We start from the raw sequence: 24,759 nt of genomic DNA on the forward strand, positions 1-24,759 counted from the left end.
GACTTCATCCTGTCTTCTTACACTACAACAGATCTGTATTTTAGACAGCAGAAATCTAACCAAGATTATAATAACACATACTACAACATCAAAACACACATAAAGAATTACCAGATGTGCAAACACAGAACCCTGCAACATTATACTAAAAACAATTCTAACACTATACTTCTATTCTTAGAAATACCTGATGGAATATCTTTTTCCTATATATTTAATTAAGTCTTTCAGCAACCTTTTTCTTTCCATCCGTTCCAGTTAGCCTGCCTTAGAAGCAAAGAGAAAAACTTATGGCTGATCCAAATTCCAGATGTAACTTAAGCATCACTCTTTTTACTGGTACAGTTTATGTCATTACCAATTAATCATTCATTCAAATACTGGGTTTTGAGCTATAGGTAACTTTTTAAAAGTTGCTATAGTAAAGAAAAGTAGTGTGTAAATACAAGCCTAAGTGCAACACATAATTAAGGGACTTGTACCTAAGATGCAGTGTAGTTACATTAAAAATTGCAGGGAAATCTGCTTATGTGTTTAAATGTGCTCCCACTCATACATGCACTAACCCACATCCTCTGCATGTTTACAGATATTTTCAGTCTTAAAAAAAACACTGGACAGCCAGAGAATTACACACTAGAAATATGCACTAGGACAAACTACTGTTAGAACATACAAAACATGCCATCTGCAATATGAAAGAAGCCAATGGCAAAATATCAGCACTGTCCCTCATAAAGCCAGGAGTCCTCAGTAGCCTCTCAATGTGTTTGATCCCAGCCTGCAGGGCAGAGAAAACAGAACTGTGTGCTTCAGCATCAGGTTATGCACTAAGATAATCTTGTGAGTTAAGGGCAGTAAACCAGTAAAATTCAGATTAAATTTACAGACTGTGACATGCTTCACCAAAATTACGTATGTGTAATAATAAACATTTTTTCATAGTTTCATAGTTTCATATAAATTTTGGATTAAAGATTAAGTATGAGCAAATAAATTATTTTCTGAAATTTTCTTTCAAGATCCATTTTTCTTTGAAATATTCTTTGAATAACTGATTCAAATGTGTACATAAAGCGATACACAGACAGCTTTTGTGTTTAAGAAGTATTATCTATATAAAATGAAATATGGATAAAGGCAAATCCTAGGGTGGTTCTTTTTGCAAATATGAGAATATTTAAGACTAAAAAATGGTGTGAGCAAGTCACATGTTTATTGCTACTAAAATAGACAGCTTAAAAATAGTACTATCTACCCCACTAAAATAATCAGGTTATGGTTATTTTCAGTTTGGTTCAGCATAGGTACTGAAACAACATAGCAACTCTTATAGATTTACAGACCCCATTCTACTCTTTATCCAATAACTCAACTGAAGCTTTCCTTTCTTCAGTGTAAGGAAAAACAAAAAATAAGTGTCTGTTATTCCCAATTTTAGACTAGGCAATTACTTCATTAGACAATCATACAATCATTTAGGTTGGAAAAGATCTTCAACATCATCAAGTCCAACTTTTGACCCAACACGACCCTGTAAACTAAACCACAGCACTAAATGGCACGTCTGGTTGTTTCTTCAATACTTCTAGGAATGGAGATTTCACCACCTCCCTGGACAGTCCACTCCAATGCTTGACAACACTTTCCGTGACGCAATTCTTCCTGATGTCCAACTTGAGTCTGCCCTGGTGCCACTTGAGGCTGTTTCCTCTCATGCCTGGGAGAAGAGGCCAACCCCCACCTGGCTGCAGCCTCCTTTCAGGAGCTGTAGAGAGTGACAAGGTTCCCCCAAGACCCCTTTTCTCCAGGCTAAACACCCTCAGCTGCCCCTCACAGGACTCGTGCTCAGATCCCTCACCAGCTTCATTGCCCTTCTCTGGACTTGCTCCAGCACCTCAATGTCCTTCTTATATTGAGGGGCCCAGAACTGGACACAGCACCCAAGGTGTGACCTCACCAGTGCTGAGTACAGGTGCCCTGCTCACACTGGCCACACTGCTGCTGATACAAGCCAGGATGCCATTGGCTTCAGGATTAAGAAAGACAGAGTCACTAAGACAATTGTTCAATTCTATTCCCATCTCATAACATACACCTTAAGTAAAGCTTGAAAACTTTCACTAAGGTCCTATTAAATGCATTCCTGTGACATAACATTTCAGCAAAAAGTAACTCCTGCTACTAAAGAACATTCACTGCATGCAAAAATTCTGTCAAAACACAATCAGTTAACAGTTTTCTTTGAAAAATTATTCTGAAAGAAATTATTAATGTTGCAGTAAAACAAACAAGATCACACATTTTGCTTTTTCTAAGCATTAGCTTAACATGCTGGAAGATTATTGTTTTCTGTGGGAATTGTATCATTGTCTCATTTTCTCCATAATCATTGCCAGGAATCCACAGCAAACCAATTAGATGTTTAAACAGCTGAGATTTTTTGTTTGTTTGTTTGTTTACATGCTAGCTCTTTACAGATCTCTTTAGATGTTGATAAATAAAAGTTGAAATTTCATTAAGAACCTATTTCATTCATCAAGACACTATAGGTTTTTTTCACATCAAATCTTCCTTTTGACTTTCCAGCCAATTTCGGCTAAGGATAACAATTTCCTCTTTAGAAATACGTAATATTTTAAGTAACTTTTTTATAAACAGCGAAACATCTGATCAAATTTGAGGTGTCCATGGCAAATGAAGAAAATGAAGCAAATAATGATAACCCTTCTCAAATTGAAAACAAACAGTCCTCATCTTCCCGGCGTTACTGAACAAACTTCCACTGACACATGTTTCAAGGCATCACTCAAAACACCGATCCGGGCTTAAGACCATGTCACAACGTAATCAGGCCCCACCAAAACTGAAAGCTGCAGTAACTTTAAGCCACAGCCATACCCGTGTGCATGCACTCATGTGAAAGTATCGCACACACTAAATTGCACTGAGGCCGTGAGAACATGCAACTTAGTAATGTGCAATATCTCCACCAGAGCAAGCAGAATGGGAGCTTCAGGGAACAAGGGTATGGTGCATTCAGGAAGAGAACAACATGCTGCTCAGGGAAAGGAAAATGGTTCAGGCAAAGGTGTGCATGCTACTACTCAGAAATCTGTGATTTGGAGAATAACTGCTTCATCCATTCAGGACAAAAACAAAACAAAAATAAAAATCCGGGCAAGAGCACCCCTCCCTAGTTCAGGGGTAAAAAATTTAATTTTCTTATTTAAGCAGTAAAGTAGGTGACTCATGAATCAACTTTATCTTACAGAATTCTTCTGAACCAAGCAAATCTCACACTGTTATGGGCAGATAATGATTCCCCTGAACCTTCGAAATACTACATTATTAACTACAGTTACAATGAAAAAATTCACTAACTCCTCTTGAGAATTAAAATTATCTAAACACAGTAAACTCATCCAAGTGGACCTCACGTTTCTAAAGCAAGTCATCTTCCTAAACCTGACAGAGTGGTGCCAAAAGAATTCCTGCAGCTCAACCTACTCTGGCATAAACCTTCTGCCACAGCTGTCAGGCCCCTCCCTGTTTCCCTTTCGTTGTTCCTATGGCTGACTTTAAGTGGTTTCAGTGTAAGTAAATCATGTATTTACTGTTTTCACAGGCAACTAATCACCTCTGTCAGTAAAGGGAGACTCTCACACATGATGAAATATTACCTTTGTAATCCATCACATTTTTGTCCTGATATCCACTTATGCAATATGGAAAAGAGGGGGAAAAAAAAAAAAAGAAAAAATAAGAAAAAGGAAGAAAAAAGGAAAAAAAAAAAAAGACAGGACTGTGGAGGGATTAAATGCAAAGGACAAATGAAGAATATATCAAGAATTAAAAAAGAGTAATAAAGTGTGGCCACACCAAGAAAGTTAGAATCAGACTGAGAACAACCTGAGATTGCAAACCAAAGAAAAAAGATAACAGATACACCAACTGGCTTGAAGGACCAAAACTACTAGAGAACAGAAGCTCTTTTACTGCTAAGGCACTAGCAATATTTGAGATGATTATAACTTTCCTAAAGTTTTATTTCCCATTTATAGGCAATGACACATGAAGTTCCAGCATGGGATTTTGAATTAGTTGGTTGATTTGAAAGAGAACTAGTACTTCATACATCAGTCAGAAATCCCTATGGTCACATATGCCACCAGTAGTAATCTTACTCCCAAATTTTTTACTGTGTTTTAGGGAGTCATCACACAAGTACTGACCTTTCCTCTTCCCTGTAGATTAAATGCTGCCTTTCACAGATGCAAACAATGAAGAGACACAAATGCAATCTATGACAACAAAGCACACACAAGTGTTTAGTCTAACGTCATAGGAGCATTTTCATGATGAAAGTTACTCAAAATTGGGAAAACTGGTTTATGACCAATTTGCTAATCTGTTTGTTCCATAGTCCAAACACTGCCAGTTCCCATCTGGAGGGCTAGTTGGAGGCAGGCAGCACTGCCTGGTACAAAGGCATGTATCTGGGGTAAAGGCAAATGCCCAGCTTACACTCACATTCACAACACAGGAAAGGACCAAACTAGCAGCACATCATTCCTTAGATTGCCATTTGCCTTCCAGTCCCAAGGGAGACCTAGAAAAGAGCTATTTTGTTGACTGCCAAGGGTTGCATGGCCCCTTCTTTCCCACTGCCCCTCATAAAGAGGTGCCATCTCTTGAGCACTGAGGCCTGAAGGACTGGGGAGAGAAGGACCTTCCTTCCATCAAGCTGCTGCCTTCCCCACCTGGCAAGAGACACTCCCATCAGCTGTCCTGCCTTCCACAGATGGGAAGGGACACCCACAGCCATGCAGAAGGTGATCTTCCACCATCACTCAAGCCCTCACTCCAGACCATCACCAGCATCAGCCCCATCAGTGCCCTGAGTCACACTAGAGATGCTACCACCAGCAGCATCCCAGAGCTGGAATCTGTCCTGCTGAGCACACAGCAGAGCTCCTACAGCCATCCCCTTCTCCTGCCCATGCTCACCCAGATGGTTACTGAGGGAGGCTGTCACAAGCCTTGCTGAAGTCAGAGCAAGTGGCAGTCACTGCTGTCCCCTGGTCCTCCTTTGAGGACAGTCACCACCTCAAAGCCAGGCTCATGCTTTTCCCAGCACAACTTATCCTTGTGGAGCTGTGCTGGCTGGTGCCTCCAAGTGATCTTCTGTCTTTCCCAGCTCTGCCTTTGTACCACTAGGTTTGCCAAACAAGCTCTTGGCTCAGGCATAGCATGATGTTCTTGTCAAATCCCTGCTCGATCCCACCACCTGATACATGCTACTGGCATTTTGCTTCCCTGGCATCCTGGATGAATAAATTTCCTATCAAAGGCCAGCAGGGCAATTCATCCCATGGTTTGCAGCAGGCAGTTCTTGGATTACACTCAGCTTCTTCAAAACTCCTATAGTGTCACCACAGCTGCATCTATTTTTTCCCACTACTCAAGTTCAAATTTATAATCTGTGGTATTTTGACAGAAGCAGTGAGATTCAACACTTGGCTCAAAGCAGCCTGGAAAGCTGCTCTTACCCCTACACAGCACATAAATCTATTTGTGTGCACAGAGAACTGCCACTGTATTTGCAAACTCACCATCAAAGGAGTTAGAAAAGTATTTATAAAATTTATAGCTATTTATAGTCTAGAAAATAAAAAACACAGCACAGTTCCAATGAGAGAAACTGATATGGGAAAAGGTCTTTGTTATAGAGCTTGCTGGGTAACATCTTTAAATTAAGGGATTTCAACAGAAACAAGTTGCCAATTGCCCTCCTCTTCTTTCCCCCTTGCTCTTTTCCTCTGAAATAAATGGCAAAGCACACAAGGGAACAGACTTCCTTTATTACATCTAAGTTTCCTAGCGCATTTCACAAACAGATTTTAAGTAAAAGAGCACAGAAGTGACTGGCAACATGGAGGATGATTATTCCTATGTCATTTGGTTTATGAGCAATAGAGAAATTAGATCTGTCTCTTGCCAGGAGGACCCCTGCCCTCTAGACAGGACTAGTTAGATGCTGTCTTAGCTTTGTGCACATGCCATGTCCTGGTGAAGAGTGGTGGGAGCTGGAACACAGTTCGTGATCTTTGAGATTCATTAACTAAATCTTTTTGGTCAACCTGAAAGCATGGACATTTTGAGGGTGAATGTATATTGTGTAATGCTATCATAATCTAATAATGAAAGCAAACTACAGATGTTTCACTATTTGATAATTCGTAACACAAATGGAGCCTCTTCCATCCTACCATCAAGCACTAATATCCACTTTGCATGCCATTTGCAGATGACATGAAGAAGCCATTTTTATGTTCCTAACTCTGCAGCAACAACTCATCTCCGAAAAGAAAGAGTAGTTGCTACTTAGAGACAAAAGAAAGGGCTTGAAGTAGCAATTGTTTTTCATATGACAACAGATTGGGCTGGCATAAATTAATGAGAAATTGTTACTACACTTACCATATTTATATACTGAAGATCACAATAAGTTTTGAGTGGAACGCAAGCTAACTGAGAATCATTAGGATACATTCTTGGGTACAACTGAGAAGTGAGGAACTTCCGAAAATCTCAGAAGATAAAGAATTCAAATAAGGCACCAAGTACAGGCTACTCCAATCAAATATGAGTGACTGATTCAGGCTACCTTAGTGAATACACAGACCGAGGTCCCTTGTGTATGACAAGCTGCTTCCCATTCCACATTGCCCAGATTCTCCAGACACCAGCTTTCTCTCCTCATATTTGCAGTTACTGATGCATGCTGGCTCTTTCCTACTCATTTTCCTGTGGCTTCTCTAAAATTATTTTCTTTCTTTCCTCCACTCCAATTCTGAGAAATACCTTGGGTCACCTGTGTCACATACCTGTAAACTTGTAACTGCATTTAATACAATAATCCTCACACTGCATCCATGCCCAGACAAACCATATTCTACTTTTCCACACTGTTCGCCTCTACCCTGGGCTAAAGAGAACAATTTGTGAGACTAATATCAGTTTCTAAATCCACTCACACTATTCAGAAAAGATAGAACTGAGATACTAACCATGTGATCAATGAAAACTCAATAGCAGTCACTCAAGAGAAAGGCTATTAACTTTTTGGCAGAATTCCAAATCTGTTGCTTTTTACCTGAATTGCCCCTTCATTTCAAATGACTACAGCAGTTAGCATTCTTGTTCAAGATCCTACACAATATAATACAAACTTGCCATTGTTAAAATGGCAAACATTTAGCAATGAGTTTGGAAAGCAGCTCTAATACCTCTCCAGTTTAAAGCCTACTCATGTACTGTATGTATGCACAAGATTATGCAGAAAGCAGTGGTGTTGCTTTGATACAGAATTCAACAGAAAGTCTGTTCACTTTGCCTAGACCATCAACTTTTTTGAAAAAGTAAACTATGACTTAAACACCTTATTTAAAATCCAGTTTATTACATTACCAGTATATTAGTGTTTCAAGCTGCTAACAGGTGAAAGCTGATTATTTTATTAATCTGTGATGAATGAACTCTACTGCACCACCCCAAAAATAGCTTTACTGTGATATCTTTGTGAACCACATTTAAAAACATTAAAAAATTCTCCTTTAATTTCTAAAGTAGTTTATAGCCAACACACAAAAATGGTGACTCAGCAGGAAACACTGTGGATGCACTCTGTAGGTGCAGCACAGTAGTGCTCCAACTGTGATAAGGACAGCGCTCCCCTGGTGTTCCCTTTGATGTAATTTGCTTTATGGAGATCATGAACTAGATTTCTTTCAGGTGAAACTGAACTGGAAAATATTCTCCAGAAGCATATCTAATGCATTCCAGGAACAAATGGGTACTTATTCTCCAATATTAGACAAAATACCTCAAACTAAATAATTCTGAAATGTGTACAGCACTGACGTCAGGTCCTCCATTTCTACTGTTTTACTGCATGCATCTGCTCCTACTGAGCTGTACCAGCTGTTACTGCCAACACAACTCCAAACACTGCTTCCTGATGAGTTAGGGATGTCATGGATGTAGCAGTTTTACAAAACACTACTATTCATAACAAGGCAGACCTTTGAAAATTGTTAGCCAAGTCCAATCAAATTAACAATCAAAGGGGAAAAAAATCATCAATTCTAGGTTTTTAAAAGCATTTTTGCGACTCATCTTTGAAACACAAGCTGTTGCAACTGTTAATTATTTGCAGCTGAACATCAAATTTAAAGCAGAAATTTAAACAAAGGGCAAGAAATCAGCAATTTACCTTATTGCTTCCTCCACAGATTGGCCAACTATATTTGAGGAGGGACCTGGCTGAGACAAAGGTGTCAGGCTTATCACCCATTTTACTGGCTTGTAATACTCATCACTGGAGCTTAACAGGTAGAACAGCGTGGTCAGAAAAATCACCTGCAAAACAAATTGAAGTTTTAAATTACAAGGAAAAAATACAGCATTAGAGTATGCAGCTATGCTTCAGATATTGAATTTTACTGAAAAGGAAGAAGATACTCTTCCACAAGCTTGGATTTAGAAAAACAGAGTTGAAAGAATTATTTACTCCCTTGCTCAGAAAAGGACTTAACATTTACAGCTAGACATTATAAAACTTCCGTCTCTGTTCAGCTTCTTTCCAAAGTCACATCTAGACCAAACAACTAGAGTGCTGATAAACATTACAGTTGTGGGGCTCTTTGGTTCTTTTTCAGCATGTTTAATCAAAAAATTTCAGCATGTTGCAGATCAAAAAATTGCTGAATAGTTACATCTATTCTCCAAACAAGCAAACAAAACTGCCAAATAAATTTGGGCTGTCTCAAGAGTCATTATGCAGCTGGGTATCAGATATGAATTACACAAAAATTCAGAACCATAAATTTTATGTTAAGCTGGCAATCCTAAGTGAATATTCCTCCTGTGAGTTTGATGATGAGTCTCAGCAGAAGTGATGGCAGTTCCACTGCTTCAGTTAAAAGACAAAGAAATTATTATCAGATTGGATTAGCTTCCTCTATGTTGCAGTCAACTATGTTTCTCTTATCTTCCTGTTAGTGGGCTCAGCAATTTCTTGGGTAAGAATGAATCACAGAACTGTGTCTATCTTGAAACAGAATACCTCAAACAAGAAAAACCCATTCTGTATTCTCCAAACGTAAACTATAGCTTATATTTGCTTTATGTACACGACTCAGATATTTTTTCTTTCCTCCCAAGATTAGAAAGAATTCTTTTACTTTCCTTGTTTCCAACCTACTTGTATTCTAGAATAAACCACATCTTAATCTTTTCTTTATGAGCCAAACAGCCTGATCTCCATAAGTCTCTTACTTTCAAGCATTTTATCCAGTTTGCAGACACCTCATGCTCTTTTTCCTTCACTGCCTCTGAAGATGCTCAGAAAACAAAATGCAAACAGCATTGCAATATTTCATTACCGATCTCAAAATGACATCTGTCTCTGCTCCTAATTTCTTTATACTCAGTAAAATGCTACTACCATTTTCCTCCTACTCTGCCCTCCCAAACTTAAACTTGAAAGTCACATTCAACTATTAACCTCTAATGACCCCCCCGTCCAAATTGCCATGTATTGGTTTAGGCTATATTCCATCTCCCCAGGTGTTTAATTTCTGCCTTGGGAGATAAACCAATCTAGCTAATAAAACAAGTTCTTATATTAGCAGATTTTAATAGCATGCTGTTAACACTAATTTTGAGCTTAAAAAAATAATAACAATAATTAAGCCTTGCTTTAACGAGAGATAATCTAGCGCCAGTAGCAGTATCATCTATGTTTTGCTACAGCTTCAAGTAAGAGAATCTTAAATCACACTTTAACATCTCTTGTAATTCTGAAATTATGGCTATTTTTCTTCCTTGATGGGCTCTGCCATTTCTAAGCTACTATATTTCCTGATTTCAGTAGAAAATTCTATACTGAAGCAGCAGGCATGCCAGATGATGTTGTGTCTTCCTTCCACTGGGCAGATCCTTCTGCACATGCAGTTTTCAACACAGAGAGCAGCATATTGCCCTAAGCACAGTAAGTATAATGTCTGCTTATCCTGACTGTTCTTCCCCAGTGTTTACAGAAGAAACTTGCTTTCTTAAGGAGACACAAGATAGACATAGCCACCTGAAGAGTGAAAGCCAAAGCGAGGGCTGGGAATGAACAGCAGTGGAATAAAATAGCAATGAGCTAAACTACAAGACAGAAAAACTTACAAATCCTAGTCAATTTCTGCTAAAAGAAGATGGATCTAACTACAGCACCACACAAAATTAATTCTGGAATTTTGGAGTATCTGCCTTTTAGGAAATTAATGCATTTCCTTTAGCACAGTAGACAGTAGAAATGCAAAAAAGAACCCATAGTCACAGAATGTAATAATGTATAATCAAATGGCTTGCTGACTCTTCCAACAAGTAGAATAACCTCAACACTACATTCAGCAGCAAAAGATATATACTGTTTTAGAGCAACTGGAGGCTAAAAGCTTTCAGACCTATTGTACAGGATATCTGAGGTATCCTAAATTGTTTCCTAAGCAACAATTCAAGATCCTGCTGATGACTATGAGAAAGAATTTACCAAAGACAAAACAGTATGACCTTTCCATAGTTAAACAATTGATGGATTACTACTTCACACTGTAGAATTTGTCCTGTAGCGGAAAACATTAAATACTATAAGTTGACGAGGGATAGACTGAATTCAAGGAGAAAACTCTGGGTAAACACCCTCTACCAAAATGATAATTCAGCATTTCCACAAGTATCAAGAAACACACAACCTAATTGCTTGTGCATCAGGTCCATTGATTCAGTAAATATTTTTGTATCTACTTTTTATACTCAATTTTCTGCTGAAAAGGTTCAGGGTTTTTGTTTGTTGGGAAGCTTGTGCTTGTTTTGGGTTTTCTGGTTGTTTGTTTAGTTGTATGTTTAACAGCATCCAAAATCTGTGCATTCCCTGCAAGACTGTAGATGCCCATCAGCCAAATGGAGCTTTTTCTCTTCCAATCTTAGTAACAGAATATGAGCAGAGTGAGTGAGTGTGTGCACATGTGAGTACACACATGTGCATAATTCTACATCCACAGAGAGGCATATACATACATCCACGTGCACATGTGTGCAGACAGGAACTTGTATTCAGAAGTGAAATACAAGTAACACTTCTGTAACTAATGATCAGTTTTCAAAAGTCTGCTGAAAATCTGAACACAATCTTACTGGATTGTGGATGGATGTGCTACACAGATTGACATTCCTACTTAATTTTTTGATGGAAGATTATTTTCCAAAATTGAGCTTTTGAACGAAGTGTCCATTATTTCCATGTTTTAAGGAACAAATTTTTAAACCTAAAATAAAATTCATTATTTTAATTTCTATTCAAGATAGCTAAAACTGGATTGAAATGTAATCAGTAGAAAAGCTAACCACTTTGAGCATTATCTTGTTGGAAAACCTAAGTTAGTGTGTGCCACCCCAAACTAGTAAAAACTTCTCTGTGGCAACTAGAAAACCTGAAAAATGAAAAAATAAAAGTACAGTTCAAGCATCTAACCATTAAAAGAATTCCAACACAGCAAGATCCCAACTACCTCTGCTAAACCAGCTGACTGCAGAAGTGTCCCAGCAAGAGGCAGAATGCTGCTGGCAGACAAAAAGTCAGGATCATGCATCACAGCAACAGCACACAATGAACTTGATGTAAGTGATTAGGCATCTAAAGATAAATTTTGTATCCGAGCCTGAATGCCTTGAAATCACTGGCAATTATTTCCCAAGCTTGCAATTTTTGTATACTAACATTTTGGACACAGTTTTAAAGATGCCATCTTGGGTGAAGTTGTGGACTAAGGAAGAAATAAAATGGTCTCATGCAATCTACTTTTATGGAAGACAACTAGAGACAAAATTAGTGATTTCCCTGGAAAAAATTTTTCCATCTCCTGAATGCAATGGCTTGTACAGGGATATGCCATAAGATTTCAGCAGCTATGTAGGACATCACAAGCTACAGCTTAGTACCTTCAAAGCCTAAACCAAGAATTTCCCACTAACAAAACAGTGAAGAGACAGGAAGACTTACTACCTCCTAATCTTGCCCTCTGTCGAGAATGCCCCCAAACAGATAGAAAATTGGCAAAAGCTTACAGAATTTTGGTATTAGATAAGTTTAGAAGAGGTTTTCAATGCTTTAGGTCTGAATTTTCATTGTTACAGTATGTGCAATTAGGTTACTCCAGTAAAATGGACCATGTAAATCAATGACACACTACTTACCACTGAAAGCACAAAATTGAGAAGAGCTGTCCCACTGTGGAAGAGGATTGTCACTAATGCTGTAACCGTAGTAAACAAGAGGCTCACATTGCGACTCATCACTATCCACAGAGACTCCAGGATCTGAAAAAGGAGAGAGAAGACAGATTTAGACACTGGATGCTATTAGCAAGGACAGAGAATTACTTGCTAAGTGATTAATCTCCATCAAGCTAAACAAAGATATCTTAAAAAAAAATCATCTTCCCTCACTCCTGTACTACAGCAGGTTCTATCAAGCAAAAATGTCCACTTTACCAAAGGTAAGTTTCTACATAGCTGATTATAATATTTTGGAATTTTTCTGTCAGTATTCAAAATTATTTCATTATGTGAAATTGAAAAAAAACTAGATGTGGTGACACTTCTTTACTCTGATTAACATTCCTGCCAAGCAGCTCTTGTCTTGGGAGAAAATATTCACCTTTTCAAAAGCAGAAATGTTAAGACATGAAGAACAAGGAGTAACATCACAAGGCAGAAATAAATATGATGCTCCCAATCAAATAATAAAATTACTACTTCAATATATTTGTTCTTAAAAGCTTTCATGGTAATGAAATGCATGTTTTTAGTAATACCTGCAGAGAAATGCAACAGTTGTGACTTTCAGTAAGGCTACGTGAGTTAATCAAGTAATTATTAAAAACTAACAACTACTAGTCTTGGTTTAACAGATAGCAATTAGACCAAATTAAAACAAAACCATTCAACCAACACCCCCTAAAACCAAGAAACCTTTCCTCAGCAGTCAGCAATTGTAGAGCAGACAAAGGAGCATAAGCCATGTGATCACCTCTCCTTTAGAAGTGAGTGAATCATATTAAACATAATTTATTAAGCATGAACTTGAGAGGGAATAAGTGCTGGAGGAAATGACAGGGAATTACAACACAGAAAGACCTACTTAGTTCATGCTTCCTACTCTTTAATGGGAATTATGAATGTTAAAGCTCATCTTTTGTACAGATTTTATTAGTGTCTCTTGAGAATTCAAGTGAGGTTAGAAGTGAGGACACTGCTGAAAAATGTTCTCCCACTGGCACCTATCCCTTTGCTTCTTCTATTGACTACAAATTCATTCTGAGGGTGTAGCAGTGCTACAAATTCATGCAGCCCCATGGTAACATTATCATGTGCACATTATGTTAGGAGGACTGTAGACACACAGGACAGTGAATTCTGAGGGAGGGAATGGTTTGTAGCTAAAGCAGAGGCCTTCCAGTTGGCATTCAGGAAGGATAGTGCAATCAGTGTTAATAGCAGGCCTCAAGTTGTATGCAAGGTTCCCCTCCCAGATATTTAAGCTTAGATACTAGAACTTGGTGTGTGAACAGGAGCTTCTGTGCCACAGGTCTTCTGTTACAATGTGGAGCTTAATCACAGAACAGCAGCAAAGGCCTTGAAAATAGGGACATAGGTTGAAAACAAAGGTCCCTGAAACAGGAGTCAAAGCAGTGCTTTGAGTAAGAAGGTATTGAAGATGCACAACTTTGAGCTAGGAAGATTGCTCTTCCTTCAAGAAAATGAGGTAGGAACTAAGAAAGAGGGGAAAAACTACAATAGGCTAACAACAGGACAAGGCAGCTGTCATGACCTGGAAAAGTAATACTTTTCCCATGTATCAGAGCACACAGTCCAGGGCAGAGGCCAAGGGGCAGGAGCTGTCTGGAATAAGAACACCTTATGAAAGGACAAGCTCCTTAATCTGAGGGAAGACGACATCCATTAAGTTCCAGCTCTGCATACCTAAAAGCTCTTCAGCCAGCTCATTTACACTCCTGTGACTCAGCCCATTAAGCACAGTCTCTATTGGTGACAACTACACCACCATATTGATGGTTTTTTAGCCTCACAGCTAATGTAGGACTTGATTGTTAAGGACTGACCACTTTCAATACACAATGATAATGATTAGAAGACCATAGGCATGAAGTATGTGGTTAATGAAAAGTGGTCTAGTAAAGTTTTGCTCTAAAGAGTAAAACTACTTGATTTAACAGCCTTCTAACTAGTAATCACAGCAACTGTTAAAACCCTCACTTGCAACACATAAGCTGAGCTGTTACCAGTGAGAGACTACAAGGAGAGGAGCTTGTTCCATCTGCCAGAGGAGAGCACAGAATTGGTGGGACTGTGAAAGTTTTCAAAATAGGATGTTTCTCCAGTATAGGCAGGATTTATTGAACACTTTCCCTAGAAGCTTAAGCCTGAGGGCTGATAACCAGGAGTATACAACTGCAGGTAGTTTGAATGTAGGTATCAGTTTGTTCCATTAACATCAGGAATGGCTGGAATGGCTCTCCTACATGAACATCTTTGTATTGTGGAGTCATTGATTGGAACTGTTGAACCAGTTATCACCAGCATCTGCTTTAGAGTAAGGGTAGATAGTGCTTTTCTACAGCTTTGGTATGTCTTAGGAAAGCAACTGCATCTTTTAGGACTCCAACTTTTAGTCTCCAACTACTGAGTATTCCTTGTTACTCATATGTATCATTAAAATTTCAAGATACAAGCTTTTCATTGCTAAGGTGAGAAGACAGACATAGCAGACACTAATCATTACTAAATACAGTGTCAGAAAGTGCTCAAATACTTCCCTACAACTCACAAAATCAAATTACACGCAGCTGCATCTAAGAGTTCAGAACACTGATTCCCAGAGCCTACTGCAGCTGAGTTGATGAGGTCACCGACTATACACAAAGAATTGCTACCACCTTGCGAGCTGAGTTCTCCAAAACACAACAAAGTGTGACTATGTATGCAACAATGTTACATTACTTTTAGTTACTTTTTTCCTATTAAATAACAGAAAACCACAGCTCTTTCCCCAAACCACAGCTCAGTAAGCAGCTGTAAGGGATCAGTGTTTAAAAGAGCTACAAAGCTGTACAGAATTCAGGACTCTCTTACACATCACACTGTGCCACCATCAGCATCAGTTACTCTGCCTTTCCAATCTATAACAGGCAAGAAAGAAAAATTGCACACAATATTCTCAGGCATCCAGAGTGTCCTCTTGGCCACTTTTAAACTGGTCAACACCCGAAAATGAGGGTTAAAAGGCATTTGATCAAAACAGTAATTTACTGAGAACTTCAAGTCAGCAAACTTCTGGAAGCCAGATAAAAATGTACCTAACTCAATTCTGTATAAAGGGAATAAAACTGGATACAAAGATTGAAAAAAACCCAACATGCTAGTTGATACATTACTGAAAAATGGACTGAATTAACTATAAACTTATGAGATTACTTGAAGAAACTACTGGAGCCAGAGAAAAATATTAGGATGTGTAGTAACTCAGTGAAATATTTGAGGAGCTGACTTGATTTAAAATGCACAGATCAGTCATGCTAAAAGCACGGGAAGGGAAACCTAACTAAGCTGAAGCTTGCTGTGAATATCTCTGTGCAAGGTCTTCAGTCTTCCTGTCTGGGAGATCTCTGAATGAGATACCACCTGCTGGTGAAAGGATGAGTATTCTTGTGCAAGGAGCCAAAAGATCAAATTAAGAAGACATTAGCAATGTCTCATGTAACATCAAGGGAGCTCTGAGTCATCATTCACAGATTTAGCCAGCAGCAATTCACTTTCTCAATGCTACAAGCATACAAGAAATGGAGAAAAAGGGTTATGAATGGAAAAACAGATGAGTGAGGAAAGAATGAGTCTTTTTTATTTTTCAGAAATTAAATCTTAATAGTCCAGCTCCATGCTGCCTATTTCATCCATCTGATTAACTACCTTGGAGTGGAGTATGGGGTGCAAAATACAAGACAAAGTGAGGCTCCACTCTTGCTCTCTCTGCCAAGAATGAGATGAAATAAACCTCACTTCAGAAACACAGCACTGATTATATTATGCTGGTTTTTAACACTACTGCTCCTAATACTGGAAAAAGGCAGCAGTGCTGCTAACACCAAGGCTTTTAGAGGAAAAAAAAAATAAACTGATGACTTGGAAAAGCTTATCTTCATATTAAATCTTCAGGCAATTTACATGTTTATATAGTAAATTACTTCAAAATAATTAAGGTCTGTCTACATCAAACGACAGCTAAGCATAACTGCTATAATGAACAGCACATTTTGAGGGGGGTACAGAAATCTTCCAAGCTTTACCTGATACTCAAAGTTGCAAAGTTGAATCGATGCATGTTGTTACAAATTAAATGAACACCAGCAATTCCCCAGCACACCTACATCAGTAATTTAATTACATGCCTTCAACTCTAAAATGAAAATTTCTTCCATTACAGGCAAAGCCTGAAGTGAAGCACTAGCATCTGTCTTCTCTTAACATTTTTCTTACAGCAAACACTCCTCCTATTAAGGAGGAAATACACTTCCTTTGACTTCCATCAATGGAAAAGAGCTTATCTGCTCGTGGCTGTAATATGACATTGTCAAATAGCTGTATTTTCAGAAAAACTATCATCTGTTCTACTCTGAAATACTTCAGAAAGACAAGGGGGGATAGCAAGACAGTTATTTTTGGTAAACTCCATCTATGCATAAATATTTGTTACATGCAAGTAGTGTAATCACACACATTTATTCTTTTCCAAAAGTGGAGGAAATCTCATTAGAGCTTTGTATCTGCTTCTTTACACAGTTCTTTACAGCTATCTCATTGTCTTTAAATTATCTGTATGTTAAAAAAACCTGTCAACACAGCTTTGGGACTGTACTGTGTCTTACTGTATTCTTAAGAGCTGCAAGTCAACATTGATTTCAAGTGTTCAGCTTTACTCTTCCCACAAACAACAAACTCAACTGAAAAATAAAAAGATAGAACAGTTTGGGTTGGAAGGGACCTTAAAGATCATCTGGTCCCAATCCCCCTGCCATAGGCAGGGTCACCTTTCCTTAGACCAGGTTGCTCAAAGCCCCATCTAATCTCGTCTAAATCCCACTTAAAGTTCCATAAAATATGGAAAAAGCAAACAAACAAAAAACACAAACTAAAGAATCTAAGCAACAGAAAAATTAAATCCCCAGAACATACACTCCCAGAAGCACTCCTGTAATTTAAAGTATTAACTCTTCCCAATTCAGTATGTCATTCTAATAACCCATTGTTCCACTTCAGAATACCAGGAGAAAGGTTTTCATGCTCTGCTAAGAACATAAATCCTGAATACAATAAGGCTGCTATGTATCTTAGGCTAGGTAAGAAACTTGCTTAAACATACCAGACTTAAGCAAAAGCTATTCTTATTTTAATAATCCCCAAATTTAATGACCTAAACAAGAACAGAGACTGTATTTTCATCAATTTTAATTAAAAACATTAGCATGAGTAATATTTATGCAATGCACTGTAGATGAGCAAGCCAGGAAAGAAAATGCTGCCCAGTAAGGATGTGAAATCAGGATTTAGAGCTTTATACTAAGCTGACTGGTATACAGTCTGCCATTAAGGACATGAGTACATGGAGAAAAAAGACAGGTGTTTCCCCACTGCTGATGAGTAATGAGTTCCTGGAAATAAACAGGAAAGCAAGTCATATGCTGGCACTTTTTTCTTGAACTTTTAAACCAGGTTTAGAAGTAAAGCAAGCATGTTAGCTAGATGAAAATTTTAATGTTAATGTTTTTCATTCTTAAATATTTATTCTCTTTACACTTTTCTTTGCCTCTCTCTAGCCTGCTAAGATTACTGAAGCACATTTTACATCATGGTTTCTGAGCACTGTGCAGTAATGCTGCAAATGACACACTCTTATCAAGTAGTTTCTCCTCCTTCTGTGCCTCTTGCCTAGAAGGAAACTCCACATTGATTTTAAATCACGATGTGCTGTGCATTTTTAAAACCTTTGCCTCAAGCATGCATGACCAACTTTGAGAAAGTACCAAGCAATTTCATAATTAACTGAAAAAAGGTTTACTGCAATAATGTTTCTCTCAACTCTTCCTTGTCTCACATCTTCTTCTATGGTAGAAGCTGTAACAATTTAAGAAGCAATTGGGGGAGGACAGAAAAAGCACACATGCCTATCAGTCTAAACCAAGGACTGCTTGGAGGCAAATACTAGCTTTAACTACATCCACAGATCTGCTATAGTGCCAGATAGGTATAAATAATAGTCTTACAAAATTTAAGATAATGTAATGACAACAGCTCAAGGCAAGGATGAGCTATATTGGGATTGACTCTATGTATTAAGCATTTAGGATTTAACATGATTTTTTTAGTGAAACACCTTAATTTGGATTGCTTTCAATGCTTCCTCTTTTTCTCCTCATAAGGTGAAATGTTTTTATTCAGGAATTCACACTGTATAAAATATCAATTTCATTCTCCACAGAACTTTCATAAAAGAAAAAAATAAGCTGCTTTAAACTCCACAAATAATAGTAATTTGAGGTAAAAAACCGAAAAGATCATCCCTCCACTTTTTTTGCTTGGTTTTGTTTTCACAACCTCTAAGTCAATAGCTTCTCCGGTTATAACTGAATTGTTTTCTTCTTTAAAGAGAAAAGACTACATAAAATAATGCACTGAAAATCAGCTTGCAGGTGACACAGGTAACAATATGACTTAGGAAGAGATGGAGGAAGCTGGTATCCATGAAGATGCTGAAAGCACAAGAGCTTATCATAAACATTTCTGTTTGTTTTACAGCTATATCTTAAATAGGTTTGCAACAATTGCTTAGGTAATTCTAAATAACACTAACAGTGTTTCCATAATTTTCCATTTACTTGAATCCATAACCTTAGTGGTACTCCAAGGAGAAATTTCTATCAGTTAAAAATTAGACCAATTTCATAGTAAGTGCAAAGCATACGTACCGAGAGAAACGTTTCGATGTTATCGTGAACAAACGATGCAACATCTTGCCAGTCCAGAATATCTCCAAGCCAGCTGTTCTGACGGTTTATGTGCCACTTGTGTCCTTTGTGTCTTCCAGAATGTGTTACATTCTTAAAAACAAAGAAAATAGACATTTGAATAAAATTTAGAGATATGAGAAAGACAAAAGCTAATGCTTTAGACTGGTGTTTTCTTAATGAGGAATAGATCCAACATGCATCTAAATGCTTAGAGCTGCTTTAACTGGCATCCCCTAAAATACCTGGAAGTCCTCTGTACACTGGAAAAATTAAAATCTGACAGAAAACTGTAGTTAATTATCCCATTTAATTACATATGTGTATGTTGTATTGATTCACCTCAGTTAAAAGTTAACTTTACTGCTTGACTGATACAATGGTATCTGTTTTGCTCTTAATGAAAGCACGTAAGAAAGAGGTAATGATTTCAATTATTGCCTACATAATTTATTGTTTGCAACATACAAGTTTTCCCAGCACAGCCCACCAAGAAAAACGCAAGCAGAAGTCCAAGCAGCTAGTTTTCTCACTATTAGTTTCTACCTCTCCAGAGGAAATGTTCAATCACACAAAAGCTAAAATCTAAACTGGATGCAGGAGGATTTCTTCTGACTACCGACCTTTGTAACTGCAACACAACAGGACGTGGCCATAAAAACAATAGCTAAATCCTTAAGTGGCTCCTCCCTAATTATGATGCCGCTATTGCCCAGTGAATAATACCTGATTTTCATCTTGAATGCCACAGGCTGGGACTGTGACAAGTGTTTCAGAGAAGGATGTCAAAATTCCCTGCAAGCAAGCTTAAGCAAACTTGCTGACTAAAACATCCTAGTCTTTAATAAAGAAGACTTCTCAAGTTCTTAACTCTGATTTTTACAATAAGCATCCCACTAGTTGTTAAATTTTTTTGCACACTTTTAGCCTTAGCAACCTGCATGCAAAATGGCAGTATCTTTTTTTGCCACACATGGCAAATAACATTCCAAGTGCAGTCCCTGCACTGATTTATCTAAGAGTATTACATTTTCTGCTCATTACCAATTCTCTCTAGATGCACTGTTACACTTTGTGATGTACTATTAGCAACCCTCTATAACAATCCACTGCCAACACAGAGATCTTTCTTCTGAGCTAGCAATTTATTCAGAGTAGAAACATATGAGCAGTCAAAAATCTCCCTCGAATAGGCCTTCTGTATTTGTAAATATTTGTATTTCTGTGTAGAGACTTATCACTTGTTCATCTAGTTCTACCAAACTAGATGATTCATTCTAGTTATACCAAAACTGTTATTTCTTTAGTGCAGAGATCTTCTTGGAACTTTAGAGGTACTTGAAGAATAACTGCATAAAGAAAAGTGTTAATGTAATTGCAATCATTTAAATGTACAGAAGTATTTCAGGAATATGACTTCTGGATTTGATATTTCCATTGCACAACGGCTAATGAATTGCTCTTTCCTTTAAACTGCAGACAGCATTGGCAGCATAACAATGATTTAACTCTTAGGGACTTTTCAGGATTCAGTGTCCAGAACACATTATAAGATGGCTGCAAAAATGCATTGTAAGAAACTTAATGAGAGGGCAATTACTTTCTCACAATTTCAAATTAATTAAAGTTACTCAAATCATGCAGAAGACCAGTTGCCTTTTCCCAAGACCTCAACAACCCGAATAATCAGCAGAAAGTGCTAAACTATGAAATACTAATTATAAAAAGTGAAAAAACTATAAAATGGCACACACAAAAACACACTTTACTACTTGAATGTAGGACACAGCTCTGGCTATACTAAAGCTGTGACTCAAGAACGATGTGTCTTACACACTTGAAGCTTTTACCTTCTTTTTACTGACCTTTACTCAACCTTCCAACTTTCTGCTAATCTCTTCTCAGAAATGCATACTTGGCATAATTACATCAGAGTACTAAGTGATAGTTTACATGAATACCATTTAAATGAGTTACCCACCTTCACAAACCAAGAGTGATAAAGCCTGTCCCAGAGCTCCAGCACTTGTTTTTCAATCACAGCAGTGTTATTTACTTTTTCTCCTAAAATCTTATGGAGCTAAAACACATAAAAATCTATTATTATACAGGACAGAACAAAGCAGCCATCCACTGATGAACTTCATGCTTGATGAATAACGTAAGATTGTCTGTAAAGGCAAATTTCAAACCCAAGTTATTAAAAAATTAGTATCAGCATGAAATAGACACTTCAGATAAAATAGTTCACAATTCAAAGACTTTGTTAAAAACATTCTGCTGCACTGAGGACTTCTTTCTGCACTGCAAAACAAATGCTGTCTCTAAAATCCTTAATCCAAAGCCCTTGATCATATCTTTGGAGGAAATATTTCAAATAATTTGAGATGTGTGCTAGACATCAAATATATGAGTAAGAATCTTGGCAAATTCTTCTGAAGAAGAATATAGCTTAGCTACACAAATTATGATTTAAAAAATATCCAGTGTACCACACCCAGCCCACACAGAAATTAGGGGAGAGGGAGGGGCAGTGGTCGGAACAGAAGGTTACAAGGTCTCTAATACAACAGCCAAAGTCAGTTTAAAAAAAATTACTTAATTTTATTTGATCCATTTTCAGTGGGAATCACTACAATGATGACAGATTCTTCAGTTCTTAAAAATAAACTAATCCCTAAACAGAAAAAGACTACTGAAATCACTCCCACTCTTCCTTCAAAAGTCCCAAACCAGGGTGGAAAGAATAGATTTGTCAACAAAATGGTTAAACATATGGAAAAGAACTACTGACAAATGTATTTTAATTTCTTGTTACTTTTATGAAATACAAGAAATGAAAGCAAAAACCAAAGAATCTGAGCTTTCTGACAGCTCACTCTTACCTTGTGTGTGATCCACTCTCGGCCATACTGGTATACGTTGTTGGCTGCAGAATTGAGCGCCTTCTGAATGACCTGGGCTTCTGGGAGCCAGCTGAGGGGAGTGGATTTTGAAGAGGGAAAACAAAGTTAACTGTTATACATTATATCCACTTCATTACACTCAAAACACATTACAAATTAACATTCTGAAACAACAAATCATTATGGTTAAATACATATAAAATTACCACAACTCAAATGTTTCCTTCTACATATTAAGGAATAAATTTTCCCATAAGCAAAGCAGAATTAAATCTAGGGCATGCCATTGCATTTAAAATCCTCCAAGGTTCCTGAGACCTTAATTAATTTGATATCTCAACCTTTTCAGAAGAGATCTATTCTTCAATCTCTATGTGTCTACTCATACAATATTATTTTTTTTCCCAGAGTTTCCTGAAAATATCGTATGAAGCAGTCTCATCTAGCTGCAAATACAACCTTTTGAAGTTACAAGCTGAATGTAAATTGTAATTTATAATTGTAAATTGTTAAGATAGTTTCCATGAAAAAGCAACCAGCTGACAAAAGGTCTGGACATCAGTTATTTCTAAGTCCTCACCAAACCACCTGCTTGTGAATTTCTTCAGGGATTCACATCACTTTCAAGCAATGTACCCTACTGAGTTGACAGCATTTTACCACTTGTGAATACAGGCCACAAAATCTCTGCTTTCACTTTCTTTTTACATCTTGATTCAATGGCACTTGTTGGGAGCCCTTCCAAAACAAAATGAAAGCATTCAGGAAACAGCAATACTCTATTTGTTCACCTGACTAAAGATCAACATGGAAGCTCCTCTGTCTGTATAATGCTTCAGAAATGTTCCAGATTGGAATTCCAAGATATTTCAGTCACTCACCTCTAAACATAAAAACGAGCATCGAGCTCTGAAAGCTGGTAAAGCTTCGTGGATTTGGCAAGAGGTATTCTTAATGAACTAAAATATAGTGTTATGGATACTTCAAATTTTAATGCAAACTAAATGCAAACTTCTCTAGTTTAAAAAGTTATACTAGAATTCTGCAAATTATTCAACTAGTAGAATTCTGCAAATTATTTAACTAGTACTCCACTAGTTTCATTATGTAATCAAGTTTCTGACAGTCAAATTTCCATCTCCATTAGTCCCACTTACTTCCATCTTACAGCAAAACAGAAAGGCCAAACAGCACAAGACATGCCATGAAGGAATAAAACCAAGTGCTTTAAGTGCTTTCTGTTCTCATGATTGTGATTACTTTACTAGTGCTAAGCATGTATTACTACAGTGGGTATTAACAATATCCCTTTAGTTCTGTTTTTGAAAAACTGCTTTGCTCTTATAATACAGCATCTGCTTTCTTTCAATCTTCTTAAACCAGCATTGCTTTTATTTAGAATGTGCCCTTGAGTCAACCATGCTTATTCTGGAGAGATCTTTTTTTTTGCTGTCATTAAATTGGTATCTCACATTTGCCCAATGTCTGTTTAGCTGAATTGGAATGAGAGCCACCTGGAACATCCCTCCCCCTAAAATCACACTTTTCAGTCTCACCTATTTCCCCTCTGATATTCATGCAATGACTCCTTTGCTCACCAGTGTGCCCATGTTTTCCTCTAGATGCATTTCTCTCAAAAACATCTCTCTCCCTTACTACTTGTCTTGGTGCTTACTTTAGTCATTACACAGACCAAACCTTACAAACTCCCCACTGCAGACATTACTCTTAACAGGAATGGCCCTGCCCAACTGAGTCACAGCAAACTCCCTCCATCCACCCCTGAACTCTTCTTCAGTTCATTCCAGGAACAATGTCTTCAACTCCTATCCCTTCAAATGCACTCCACATCCATCTCTCTACATTTAAAAATAATTTACCTCTATCTTGAAACTTTCTAGACTGTTCTTTGCCAGCACTTCTCTTTCATAGTAAAAAGGGACAAAATTCACCCTCTGCACTATACAAGTTTCTTCTCCACCACTGCAGTTAGGAAAGTTCATAGAGTCATCCTTCACCCCTAAAACCCAACCAGTCCTCAAATGAGATAGCACACTGACAGTCCTCCGGAGTGACGCACAAACATCTCTGCTGTCTGAGAGTTTAGCTTCTACATCTGCCTGTGAGAGATACCCACATTTCTGTTCACCTAGGGGATTTTTTAAATTAAAAACTATGCATAAGAGCACCTGGAAGCTTGTTCATCCACCCTATACTATTCGCTTAACTTCAGCATTCTTACTTTGCCCACTCTGGGTGACTGGCTACTGTCTCATTGATCAAGCTGCTTGTGACTTGAATCATGTGAACACTCTCTTGATGTACCTAAATTAAAGACAGAGAGGAGAAATGTTATGCAATACAAACTACAACTCTTCCTACATTCACAAAGAATTCTTTTTTGGGGGGGAGGGGGAGTGAGTGGTGGAAGAGGAAGGAGGACGGGGAGGAGGGGAAGGTGAGAGGGGATGCAGTGACCAGTTTGTACATTTAAAAAAATAATTTTTCCAGTGCAAACAACCCACTAGGAAGAAAGAAGTTCCATTAACACAAGAAACACCTAGTCAATACAATAATAAATTCTGGTAACTAATAATAGCAAATGGAAATTGAAACCTTATCCCACCAGGGAAAAAAAAATTCAAAAATAACAGCAGTAC

The 24,759-nt window shown here is 37.7% G+C and overlaps 1 protein-coding gene across 2 annotated transcripts in view; it reads right to left on the reverse strand.

Moving 5' to 3' along the window:
• The window catches only part of TMEM245 (transmembrane protein 245), a 77,732-nt gene that overhangs the window by 19,510 nt on the left and 33,463 nt on the right, over positions 1–24,759 (reverse strand). For both annotated transcript variants that reach the window (XM_036402763.1, XM_036402754.1), the window contains 6 exons: positions 24,342–24,424; positions 22,079–22,169; positions 21,175–21,273; positions 19,155–19,286; positions 12,310–12,432; positions 8,279–8,424 (listed from right to left, as the gene is read on the reverse strand). In XM_036402763.1, coding sequence (XP_036258656.1) covers positions 8,279–8,424; positions 12,310–12,432; positions 19,155–19,286; positions 21,175–21,273; positions 22,079–22,169; positions 24,342–24,424 — 674 coding nt within the window. The remainder of the gene's footprint in view (positions 1–8,278; positions 8,425–12,309; positions 12,433–19,154; positions 19,287–21,174; positions 21,274–22,078; positions 22,170–24,341; positions 24,425–24,759) is intronic.

Source organism: Molothrus ater, chromosome 1, assembly GCF_012460135.2.
Source record: "Molothrus ater isolate BHLD 08-10-18 breed brown headed cowbird chromosome 1, BPBGC_Mater_1.1, whole genome shotgun sequence".
NCBI lineage: Eukaryota > Metazoa > Chordata > Aves > Passeriformes > Icteridae > Molothrus > Molothrus ater.